Source organism: Cygnus olor, chromosome 1, assembly GCF_009769625.2.
Source record: "Cygnus olor isolate bCygOlo1 chromosome 1, bCygOlo1.pri.v2, whole genome shotgun sequence".
NCBI lineage: Eukaryota > Metazoa > Chordata > Aves > Anseriformes > Anatidae > Cygnus > Cygnus olor.
The window spans coordinates 47,472,920-47,485,842 of record NC_049169.1 but is presented as its reverse complement, the minus strand read 5'-3'; the positions used below and the strand labels follow the sequence as shown (position 1 = coordinate 47,485,842).

At 52.5% G+C, this 12,923-nt stretch overlaps 1 protein-coding gene across 2 annotated transcripts in view; it reads right to left on the bottom strand.

The window, feature by feature from the left end:
• The window catches only part of NTN4 (netrin 4), a 38,640-nt gene extending 27,760 nt beyond the window's left edge, over positions 1-10,880 (bottom strand). For both annotated transcript variants that reach the window (XM_040556890.1, XM_040556899.1), the window contains exons 1-2: positions 10,737-10,880; positions 7,240-7,769 (exon numbers count right to left, since the gene is read on the bottom strand). In XM_040556890.1, coding sequence (XP_040412824.1) covers positions 7,240-7,769; positions 10,737-10,854 — 648 coding nt within the window. In that variant the 5' untranslated portion in view covers positions 10,855-10,880. The remainder of the gene's footprint in view (positions 1-7,239; positions 7,770-10,736) is intronic.
• Between the last annotated feature and the right edge of the window lie 2,043 nt (positions 10,881-12,923).

The following is a 12,923-nucleotide window of genomic DNA, read 5'->3' as shown; positions in this document are numbered from 1 at the left end:
TTTGCAGCACATAAAATGAGGAAAATAACCCCTTGCCTCACCACCCAAGAGTTACAGGATCTTACAGAGACTTCCAAAAGAAAATCCAGCTATTTCAAATAACTGTCCCCTGCGGGAGCCTTAACAAGTTAACTTATACCAATGCAATTTTTGTCTTTTGGAAAACTCAAGGCATTGCTCTGCCATTCTCAAAAGCGAGAAGCTGTGCGGGAAAAGCTCCTACTCCTACATGGCATCCATCTGGTGATGGCGTGAAAATGGCACAGGGAGAACTGGGCAAGAGCCCCAGTATTCCTCCAGAATCCTTTACTTCTCTGGCAATAATCAATCAGGCAAGGGCCATCTTCTCAGCTTCCATTCAAGATCCCGCTGCACAATTTTATCAGATGAAAAGGAAACCCTGTGAGGTCATGCTTGTCTTCTTTCAGGTGATGATCACAAAAGTAACGTTTTTCGTCACCAAAATCTCTCTCCAGTGCAAGCAGCTCAAAACATTTTGATTTCTTCAACACAGCTAACAGTGCTTCTCCATGAACTGGTAAGTTATTCCACAACTGCTTTATTTTGCCACATCACCACTCCCACTCATCAGCCAGGTAGCAATGCTCCATTTCTTGGGTCACAAAACGCTTCAGATGCACGATATCATTGGCAATGCGCAGTCAAGGAAAAGAATTACTGCTTTTTTCTCATCTTCGGAATCCTGTTTTCAAGGCTGTGCTATCCTGCCTGGGAAAGCAAACCAGCACCTTTCAGCTGGCCATATGAAGTCCTTTGACTGATGAGCAAGAAAGACGGTACTGCAATTTTCTTCCATCCAGAAGATCACCTCCTATCCCTACAAAGATTTATGTGCTCTGCCTTGGCCTGCCAGCAGTACCTGCTTTGGGTATGGAAGACCAAGAAAACCTGGAGCTACATCCAAAGAGGCAGAGAAAGAACTGGACGTGCTCGTCCAGCTGGCTGGCTCCCCAGGGCCGCAGGACAGCCCCTCGCAGCTTCTGAGCACGTTGTGTTGCTGCAAAAGCCTGCAAGGCAGCAGGTTAGCCTGACGGCATGAATGCCTGCAACAGTGCTAGGGATCCAGGCGATTGCTTCCAGCCTAAGCGTAAGTCAATTTCATGAATATTTTTCAACTCCTTTTGTCTACAAAGAAAAGGCTTAGTGTCTGCAGAGCTGGCTGCTTATTATTGCAGTGGAAGCCATTCAGTGCCCAGGAGCAACAGTTAATTTGGGGATGAGGAACATCTGTCTGAATTGTATGCAAATATGCACAGCCAAAAAGGCCGTGGGAAACAGCATCCCCCTTTCAGCCTACAGCTGTAGATTTTGACAATGGCAATGGGACATGGGGGATGCAGCACAGAGACTGGCTATAGAGAGGAGAGCCATGGCTTGTGTCTCTGGTAAGTTTCCTTTGGACATTAACTTCTTTTCTTCCTGGAAATGTTGTCCAGGCAGAATTTGAGGTCTTTGACATTTGTGTGGGATGTTGAATGCCTGTAGACTGGAGACCTCATGCCAGTACCTGTAGTGCATGTCGATTCATCTCAGATTAAGTCCCCATCAGCTTTTGATCCAAGACTTGTGAGATGCGGCGATTCACTGCTTTAGGTTACCTGCTTCTCACGTGGCCATTTGTATCCATGCGATTTCTCCAAAGAGAAATATGGCAGCCCCACTTTACAGCCAGCTAGCTGGGAGCTGAACAAGTGATCCAGTCTTCCCTTCATGCCAGCAAGGAGCAGTGAAGTGAAGCAGTGGGGTGCAGTGCTGGAAGAGAGGCTCCGGCTTCACCGCTAAAATCCTGCGGCCCTTTTCTCAAGGGAAGCAATAACCCTGCTAACAAGGCCAGATGCCAATTTAGAGAATTAAATTCTCCCTACCCAAATTCCTCTTGTTTCATGCGGGTATGGTGCTCTTTACTTCCTACATGAGAACCTAAGTTTGGAAAGGGTCTCCTGGAGCCCTGGAGCCCACTCCTCCTCTTGCTGGCAGCCGACAATATACAATATATCCCCTTTCACAGACTGGTCAAGCTCGCTCCTAGGAATAATTTGTTTTAGCCATAATTGGAGGCCGATCTTGAAGCCCTGATCTGCAGTAGTTAGAAACTTGCTGTTTTAAACAGGGGACTGCCGGCACGCACTATTAAACACTGGCTATGCTCCATCCCAGAGGTGGCTGCATTTCAATAGCTGGCCAAGCCGAGGGCCAAACTCCAAGTGCCAAAAACCCTGGGACAGCCAGGGAGAAAAGGAGACGATGAGGCCTTCCTGCGGGCTGGCTGCAAAGGGGGAATCGAGCAGAGGATCGCTGGGCAGGTGGGACAAGCTTCTTGCCTTGGTCCCTGGTCCACCAGCAGCGCTGAGCTCTCCAGGAGGCCCAGAAAAGGGACACATCACTGCTCCAGGAGAGCTGCAGTCCGCAGTAGTCCCAGCCTGGCCCAGAGACCCGGCAGGATCATCCCTGGTCCTCCACGTGTGGAAAACTTTACAAGCAGGTGTCGGTGCCCAGAAAACTGTTCTGTTGCTCACCCCTGGTGGTGCCCAAACTCTGGAGGGCAGGTGTCTTTCGTGGTAAAATTCCCTGGTTATCAAAGGTTCATCTCTGCACGTGCTTGGAGCTGTCCTTGTCCTGCATTCTCTTGGGCACAAGTGAAACCTAAGCTCAGGTTTCCCATTTTTACCTGAATCCGCCCCGCACTGAACTATCAGCCACCAAAACCTGGGATTTTTAGGTTCCTACATCATATCATTGACTCTGCCCTGACTTAATTTACTTTGTGTCATTATATTTTCCCTAGAAATCCTCATTTTTGTGCTTATGAAATAAGGCCCCCCGTATTTCACAAAATTCATGGACACAATGCAAAGAGCTGTGCTGCATCTGGCCATCACCCCCATCACTCCCTGGGTAAACAGGCTCTCCTTCACATGCAGCACCTTTGTAGAGAGCCCAGTAAGGAGCATTTTCCCAAGGACAAAGTGATCAGGAAGATGCTGTTAAAGAGTGTTTTTTTTTTTTTCTTCTTCCTTCAAAATGTACTTCTACAAATTGTAGAGATGGGACAAGGTATGAAAATGTACTTCTGCAACTGTGCCCTCACCTGTCCCGCGCACTACTGAACAGGACCAGCCAGGACCAGAGCAATGTAGATTTACCTTCAGTTAATGATGCCAATGGTAAGTTTAAAACCAAGCTTATTTAGGCCTAAAAGGCAAAAAGTGGCCAAAAGCTCCTAGGCTACAGCAAATTGTTCCTACCACCCAAAATTAGGGTACCAAAACAAAATCCACTGAGTACCTTTAACTCCTGTTTGTGTCACCAAGTGTTAAAATTGCTCGCTGTCTGTCAGGGTCAAACTTGTGAGGAGCAAGACAATACTTAAGTTTTGCTCTACAGAGTTAATTTCAGGTAGAACCAGTAGGGCTGGTGTGCAAATCGTTGGGGAACAGAGGCGGGCTGCATGCAGTAACAGTGCAAGGCAAGGCACTGGAAGGTTTCTCTGCTACAGAAAGCACATGAGATCAATAAAATGCTCAGTAAGACACACACACGCACACCCCGCAGTAAAAGAGCGGTATGAGATGTTTCAAATGTCAGCAGAGTGGTAGAGTTTGTTGCTGGAAAACAGTCGAGCTGCAAATACGCCTCTCCTATTAATAGCAAATAGCAACAATGGCTGAAGTCTCAAAGTGATTTATTAGCCGTATTCTGAATAGATGAACACTCAAATAAGTTACTAATTTACTAAAATCTTGTCAAGGAGACTCTGCTTCAGTAGGTCCTTTTATCCCGGAGCTTGTCTAAATGGGGACACTCAGGCGAGCTAATCTGAATTGACCACAGATGGGAATTTAAAGTGAATGAGATAATTGCATTGCAGAGTGGACAGTCACCCTCACTCACAGTTAAAGAACCAACATCTGCTAAGGGCCCCTTCTAGATGAGCCTTTAACACTGATCCCTAGTCCAGGAGAGTTTTAAGATTAGCTTGTAAAGGAAGAAATATTAATATGATCCAAAACATGGGAGGGAAGATGGCCTTTTACACGTGCTAATAAAAATGGCATTCCTGTCTGAGCACAACGCTGAAAGAGTTTATTTCTGCATGTTGTTTACTTAGATCAGATTATATTTGGCTGGTGAATCAGTTCTGATTTCTTCTGCAGTAATGTGGCTGAAGGGTTACACCCTGGAAAACCACAAAAATACCCTGGGTTTGTGGCACATTTATAAGATCCAGGCTAAAACTTGGCCTTAGCCTTTCTCTTAAAACACTGATAATGTAAGGTCGGCATTTAGAGGTTCCTGCCTAGGTTAAATGAGCCACTGCTGTGAAACAATTCACTAAATTGAGCATGGCGAGAGTCTTCAGCGACCTCTCTGCATGCAGCTGATCCAAAATTATTCCCTGACAGGGAAGGAGTTTGTTTTCCCTTTCACAGTGGTGCAAGCCTGACCCCTCTGCCTGGCAGGTGCCTGAGGCTTGCTGGAAACCCGGGCTGGCTATAATGGGGTTTTCTCCTCCTTCCTGCCCATGTGGGAAGGGGACAGCCTGGCCGTATGTGTGGAACCACAGGAGCTCTGAGTACACGCTTACCTGTAAGCACGTGCTTACTTCCAATGACAAAACCTTTAAGATGCAAAACCAGGGCTTCGGGTTCCTGAAAGGAACTGCCAGGTCCTTGGAGGGCAGAGGAAATGCAAAAGGTCTGATTTTTCTTTTCTTAAAGAAGCACACAGTAAAAAATGAAGCAGATATACCTTTGCTCCAAATTAACACATAGGACTTGCTAAAAAGAGGCCACAACCCCCTGAGTACAACGAGATTCTGCCTCTGCTGCCCTGAAATGGGTCTTGCAGGCACCAGAAATGTGGATCATAGAATCATAAAGGTTGGAAGAGACCTTCAAGATCATCTGGTCCAACCATCACCCTACCACCAATGTCACCCACCAAACCATGTCCCTAAGTACCAGGTCCAACCTTTCCTTGGACTCCCCCAGGGACGGTGATGCCACCACCTCCCTGGGCTGCCTGCACCTTGCAGACAGTGAAAAGCAGGGACCACCAGCCCAGGTCTGCTGAGCTCTGATGCTCTTTTGGGGTGAGCAGCCACCTCCTGAGGCCGCCCCTGAGCTTTGCAAATTGCTCATCCCAAGGGATGGGCAGCAGCGACTGAGCTGCCAGCAGCAGGCAGAAACCCCTCCGTCCCACAAAACACTGCCAGATCCTGCAGGCCCTGACTCCGTGCCTGGAAATGCACATGTGGTGTTGATATGTTTGAAGTGGGAGAAAGTGGTATATAGATGGTGTGATACACAGTCTGGATCATGGGTTGTAGTTGTTACATCGCACTAAAAAGCGAAAGTTTAAAAAGAAATCCAGTAGCACTTATGGAATTTATGTCTGTGCTTTAAAGAAAACTGTGGGAACTGAGTTGCAATTAAATAATACCCTTGGACATTTCAGATGAATGCGTATTTAAAACCACTGTTTCAAGTGAAATTACTGTTTCCATATGTCTGGAATTAGGTACTGCCAGAAGTGGGAGTAAAGCACTGCATAACTCTGAACAGAACACAAAACTCCGATGTTTCTTTAGGTGAGATACATGTTGCTATTGGCAGTTAGGAGTAATTGCTGGAATGTAGCACACTGTAATAAATTAAATGCGATATTTGCTAAGCATGCACGCTTGCCATCTGGTCACCAGAAAGTTGCTGTTATTACTCTGCAGGTAAATAGAAGTGGTTTTTAAGTGCAGGGAACTGAAGTGTGCCATGTAAATAAAATCTTATAAGCTCCAGCCTTTTGGACTCAACTTTTGTTTAAACCCTGGAATAATTAAATGATCTTGACTTTTACAGCTTCTCTGCGATAGCACAAACTAAGGCAATGCCAGAAGAAGGGATCCTGCAGGAGCAAGCTCGGTACATAGCCTGTTTTGCAGCAGGCTACCGCAGACGCACCAAACAATACCAGATTTCTGTCCTTCCTGAAGTAGGCAATGGTTTTGACATACAAGAGCCCTCACGTTGCACCAACCTGCAGAGGGATTCGCAAGGCCAGGATTTGCACAGGTTGTTGCCAGACACAGCCCTCATTCTGGGTGCTGATACATTCTTCTATTTAGCCTGCTTTTTGGGGCAGGAGAGGATGGAGGGAGAAGAAGAGAAGATATCACTTTCTCTTGTGGGTCCCTTCAAACTCAGGATATTCTATGATTCTATGATTCTCCTGCACACCACGTGAGTTAAACCCTTTGCTAGTCGAATGGAACAACAGTGGGCCAGTCTGGCACGTCTGGAGATCCTTGCTTCTGAGCTGACAAGGGCACGACTCAGCTTCTCCTAGAGCAGGATGTCGGCCGCGTCCTGAGATGCAGCTGAGAGATGCAATTTGGTGAGCAGCTCCTTGTGTTTCTGCAGAGAGATGCTCCGAGCACGGCGAAGGTGACCCTAATAGATGGGGGTAGGGTGGGAAGCTGTGAATGGGGGATTCTTCTCAGATGTGGATGCTGGTCTCCAAGGACAGGACATTCACCTCAAAACACGTTATCAGTGGAAAACGCAATAACAGCATTTATCAGCAACAATCAGTGGAAAACCGACACCCTAATTCACGAATCAGGCTTGCTCCTCTCTCTGCATGGCATCAGAGCGAGGTTTTCCTTCACCGTTCAGCCCAGTCCGTGGGATGAGGCCACTAGAGGGAGCAGCCCTGGCGGCCAGCGCTGGTCCTGGGGGACCCTGCCCAGGTGGGGACCCCACGGAGCAGCGGCCAGGCTGGGTGTCCAGCCCGGCGTGACATTACAAGTAATTCCCAGCAGGATGGGGAAGGGTTCTGCTTGTAGCACCTCCAGGTGTGCCATTTATTACCTGCTGTCTCTGCTACTGATAATATCTCGTTTTTCATGTGTATTTTTTCTCTTAGCAATTTTTTTTTTCATATTATTTCCACACGGGAGTAAGTGTGAAGCTAGTGAACACGTCTTTGGACCTTTTCAGTTCCCAAGCCCCCACCGTGTCCATGTTCATTCACCAGGTGAGGGATGAGAAGCTTTTTGGGAAAAACAGCGGGACTAGGAGCCCGGAGAAGTGAGGGGCAGGAGTGTGCTTACATTACCTGGAACACACATTGTGAAATAAATGGGGTTACGGGGGAGCCTGGTGCAGCAAAATGAGCAACACAAGCCCCAAGCAGAGCAGAGGGCTGTCCCTGCAGACTCACCTCTCCTCCGGTGCAGGGGAAGGGGCTGGAGTATCTGGAGGTGCACAGGGCTCCCTTCCGCGCCACGTCGTCCTCCAGCCCGAAGGCCGCGGAGCAGTTGGCAGCAAAGTACTTGTAGGGCTTCCAGGTCTCGCCGAAGTCCTGCGAGCGCTCCAGCACCATGGCCTCCGGCCGGGGCGACTTGAAGACCAGGATTAAGTGCGTGAAGTAGAAGGCGGCCTCCAGGTCCAGCCGGATGGTCTCCTGCGGGGCGTCCGCGGTCGCCTGCCACCACGTGCGGGGCCGGCGGAAGGAGGAGTCGGCCATGGCGGCGGGGGGGTGCGCCAGCCCCGCGTGGGCCCCGCTGCAGCGACCGCAGGCGGGGGGCTTGCAGCGACGCGCGGCGTCCTCGGTGTAGGCGCAGAAGGACTCGGTGGCATGGCGCCCGCAGGCCGTCTCCGTCCGCAGCGCCCGCCCGTGGGCCAGGTTGCCCATCCGGGGGTTGCAGGCCTTCTCGCACGGGCTGCCCGCCCCGGCTGCATTGCCCAGGCCTGGAAGGAAAACGAAGTGACCGTGGGATGTCTTTTGGGGCCCTGCCACCCACCCCGAGGCTGTGCCGCACTCAACCACCCGCCACCCGGGCACAGCTACGTCCCTGGTGCCCATCAACCCCACAGGAGATGCACCGCCACATAGCACTCTCCTTGCAGCTTAGCACATCTAAAACAGCAAAACAAAGCAAAAAAAAAAATATGCAACCCCACCCTCAGGGCTTCCCTGTGCTTGGGAAAATCCCTAGCAAGAATTGTAAAGGGATGAGAAGGGAGAGAGAGAGGGCGGGAGGAGGACGCCTGCACCTCACCCTCCTGTCTCAGGCAGCTGGGCAGGGACAGGGAGGAGGCCCTCAGGGACAGCAGCCACCCGTCACCAAGGCCCTGGAGGGGACCCAGGCGGTGCTGGGGATGGGGAGCAAGGCAGAAGAAAGGTGGCATGCTTCTGCTGCACGTGTTGTGCCCCATCTCACCATGGCACATCAGGTGTCGGGGCACGGGAGCTGCTGCGAGCATCTCCTTTAAACGGTGACCCCAAATCCTCACCCCCATTTCCCTCCCCTCCTTTCCTACCCCAGATCTCCCTACAGCCCCAGTCTGCTGCACAGGTTGAATCGACACGCTGCTGAAGTTTGGGAAGCCTGTCACCAATGTGTGTAAAGCAGGACTCGGGGGGGGGGGGGGGGGGGGGGAGGAATAAATCTTTGGTTGAAATGATGCTGGCAAGCTGCCTCGCAGCTGAGTCTCTGTGGGCTGTGTTCAGGTTTCTCTGGAAGCCTTGTCGGTTTAAAGATCACAGTCAGAGAGTCAAAGGAAAACAAAATCACTGTGGGGTTCGGAGTGAAACCCTCTGCACAGCAACCCTCCTGGTTCGGGAACGCTTGATGAGGGGCTCTCCACCTCTTCATTAATAAATGTAGCAGGAGGCCAAGGCTTTATTTTATGAACCACAACTGTTTAATATATTCAAAAAAAAAAGAAGAAGAAGAAGAAGAAGCTCTGATGACTTGGATGCAGGCAGGCCAAAACATCCGAAGTGCATAATGTCTTCTTTATCACTGGGCCAATCATACATAATCAGCTTTGTGCACCAATTACTATGGCTTCTTCTTGGCATTTTTGTTATGTCCAAAGGTCGTTTCAGTTTAGCATCCAATAAATCCTTTATTTGGGCTTTATTCAGCCTTTGTCTACAGTGTCATAGTTGCAATTAAGCTATATTATGCACTAGCAAAGACTAAGCCTTCAGAGCCTGACAGATTTCCCCGCTCCTTCTGCTCCTTAAGAAGAAACACCCTGGAAACAACACATTTTTACCACCATCGATCTATACAGGTTTTCTGTGCCGATTATTCAGAACAGATGTGGACCGCTGCTTGTTATGCACCCATCACAAAGCAATCCTGATTACAGTCTCTGGACTTCACCAGGTAAAAAGTCTCGGGAAGTTTTTAGTGAGCAGAAAAGGCTCAGTGAAGTTAGCTTCCTACAGAGACAGAAGCACTACATGTAGAAGTGTATCTGAGATGATCTGTATTAACTGTGCAGCACACACCTACTCCAGAAAAGTACACAAGCGTAACTGTAAAATTCACGTAATGTCCCTTACATCTCCCGAAGACACTTTTCAAAGCCTCGTGTAAACACTAACTAACCTACACAGCTCTCCGGAGGGTTAGGCAAGTGTGTGCTATTATCATGTTATCAGGCTTGCCGCAAGTTGGCCTAATTTATGTGTTTGGCTGCTTTCCTAGATTCCTTGGCTACACGTAACGCAGCACAGCTAGCCGCTAAACAAATAGGTGAGCTTTTGCTGCGGTTCCCCGAGCCGTGGGATCGTAAGGTGGGCTCGGGAAGAGGCAAACACAGCAGGGCTCAGCCAGCACCCTGAGCCAAGTCCAGGTTACTGCTTGAGTTCGACAAGCACCAATTACTGTCCCGAGGAGGCAGTGGGGAGGACCTGGCTAGTGGGAGGGTCCCTGGGGCCCCTGGTGGTGCCAGGGCTCAGGGTGGCTGTCCCTGTGGGTGGCTGTCCCTGTGGTGGCTGTCCCCAGGGCAGGGGCAAGGCTGTGCCAGGAGGGATGGCTACCGAATTCCCATGCAAGACGCTGGGAGCTGAAGGTACTCGGCTGCCCCCAGCAGCGTTCAGCTCCTGGTACCCTCCGGCCCCGGTCACTGACTGGAGCCGCCTTCGGGCCAGGCACAGAGGAAGGGTCCCTTCCTCACCTGCGGCCAGATTTGGGGCCAGGGACCTCGGCTTCAGCAGGATTTGGGGAAGGCTGCTGGCACGCAGACCCTGCTGCTCATCACCGGGGCAGGAAGGGGGGAAAGGAAACCCCCTCTAAAGGGTGTTTGTTTTCACTTGAATTAGAGTCGCGTGACGGACGCAGAGCACCGCATGCTATGGAAAGTGACAGCTTTCCAGTTTAGTGCTGCATGCAAGAGGAATTGGCAGAAAGACAGATGAGAGCATGAAGGTTTCCACGTCGTGAGCCACGAGCTCATGACTGCTCTGCCACAGCCCCGGCGCGGTGCTTTTCCTTACTTGCACTAAAAGCATCTGCCCAACTAAATACCCCGTTCTCTGTCCTGTGCGTGCTGCTGGACTGGGATCTTCCGTAAGGAGCAAGAGCACGCAGCGAATACCATGACTCACCTGTAAAACATCCACGGAAAATCATATGCTTCCCGCTTAAGCATTTTAGCAACACTTGCCTTGCGATGTTCCACTTGCGCCCCGAGCCCGACCAAGCGCCCGCTTCCCAGCTGGGTTTCTCCTTGTGAGGAAGAGTACTGGTGCTCGGCTTGCCGACACCCCAGGGATCGCAGCACAAACCTGCACCCAATCTCCCCGTCCGAGCGGCGGGGGATCCTGCCAGGCGGGGACCCCTCTCCCCCGGGGTCCCTCTCCCCTCTTCCCCATTCCCCTCCTTTCCGACGGGGCTTTCCCGGGGGGTCGCGACCCACCTGCAGCAGCAGCGCCGCCCGGCACCAGCACCGCCGGCAGGACCGGCGCCAGCACCACCAGCACCACCAGCACCACCAGCACCACCAGCAGCAGCAGCCGCCGCGTCCCGAGCCCCATCTCCGAGCCCCCGGCCGCGGCGCCGCCCGCCCCGCCGCCCCGCGGCGCTCCGGGCCCTGCGCGGCATCAGCGGGGGCCCCGCGCGGCCCCGCCGCCGCCCGCCGCGCTCCGCCGCCCGCCGCCGCCCCGCGCCCCGCCGCCGCCGCCCCGCTCCGCCCCGCGCCGCTCCGCCCCGCGCCCGGCCGATCCCGTCCGATCCCATCCCGGCCCAGCCGCGGGGGAGGGGGGTAGGGGGGGCTCGGCAGCGCCCCGGCCCTGCCCGCCCCCGCGGAGCGGTTCGGGGTCTTCAGGGGAGGGAGGGCGGAGAGGTCCTGAGCGCGAACTCGGCTGCTCGGGGCCGCACCGCCGCCGAAACGCTCCCCGGGAGGTGCTGAGGCTGTAAGCTGCTGATAGCAGCCGGCCGTCTGACCCGCGGGGCTGCGCTATCTCTGCGTCTGTACCCTCAAAGGTGCAGGTTGGCCGATCTCGGTCAACTTTCTGATTTTTCAGCGCGAGCTTGCGTACCGCAGAGGCGTTTCGCTGGCATTGCTGCGGTCATTTGCTCTGCTCCGCGGGCGAGCACAAGCCCTGTGCGCGTCTAGACGGCGCCTTCCAGCCCCCGGCACATGCCGGGACCCCGCGGCCGCTGGCGGGGCCTTGTCCCCGAGCGATCGCTGCTGCTGAGCCAACACGTTCGGCACCAGCAGCAGCTGGGGTCTGCGAGCACGGGGGAGCAGTTGTCCGGGCAGGAGGAGTGGGAGATGCTGGGGAGGAGAAGAAAAGGCTGGAAGGGGCAGGGAAAGCTCTGGAGAAGGCCCTGGGCAGGAGGACAAGAGATTGCACTGGACAAGTGCCCGACAGAGTCCTGAGAGAGGAGACAGGCAGTGGTGTCAGTGGATGGAGAGGGAGAGTGCGATTGTACCCAGTCTTGATTTAGAAATGAGTGGGAAGAGCAGCAGCCAGTGATGGGAAAATGGGGGGAGAGAGGCTATGTGCTGGGCAAGGAATCGCTGGGACAGGAGGAAGAGCGTGTGGTCAGAACACGCTTACAGCAGAGGCAGAGGAGGGGGATTTTGTGTTGCTGGATTGGACCAGTTGCTTGGACAGTGGAAGCGAATAAAGGAAAAATTCCAGATGACCGCAGGCAGGACATCCAAAAATCGGCCTTAGCATGCAAGGTCAGCTGCCCTCACCTTGCTCCTTCCAGGTGTCACTGGCTCACAGGCCTTGGTGCTCAAAAAAGCCAAACAACAGGGTTGCACCTTCTTTCCTGCCCAGCAGCTCTGCAGCCTGGTAAGGCCTGCTTGTGCTTCTGGCTGAGTTTGTGCTTCCCCTTGGCAGCACTGATCCTCCTGGCCCTTTAGCTGCAGGAGCAGGGCAGGTCCCACGGCAGCTGGACAAACACAGCCCTGGTGGTGGCTCAGTAAATGCCCGCCATGGAGCTGTGCGAGGCCTCGAGCTGCGGGCACCTCCCCAGGGCAGGTGTGGGCAGCTGAGGCTTCACAGAGCTGGTGGAGGCTCAGCAGAGGGTAGGAAGCCCACACGGATGTTTCAGCATGGTTTTGTTTTCTCTGTCCATCAGCATTGTCTCTTGAGGTGCTAGAAGAGGAAATCACAAAATCATGAGGACCAGAGTGTTTGCCTCCCTCCAAAACTCCTTCAGGATTGGAGGCTTATGGATTTTTCATCCTGTTCTGCTGGTTCAGTAAAAACGTGATTTTTCCAGCTGTCATTCATCTGCAAGGTGGTTGCAGGTAGGCAGGCAGATGAAAAAAAAACACAACCAAACAAACAGAAATATGAAGATCAGCTCTCTTTGGTGTTTGTGTCTCCTGACTGCACTAACCAACTGTTTAAAGAGCGATGATTTTCCCTGAACGTACATGTCCCAGGAAGAAGGGGTGATGGCTCAGAGCTTGCAGGCGTTCCCTCAGAGGTCCTTCGGGGTCCCACCTCTAAAGGAAGCCCTTCAGCCTTTTCCATCAGGGCAAAATCCTGGGCCCTGAATCAGGTGGCGTGAGAGGAGCCTCCACAGATTTCTTCCCCCAAGTCTCCTGCCCAGGGTAGGGATGATCTGGGACTGGCATTTT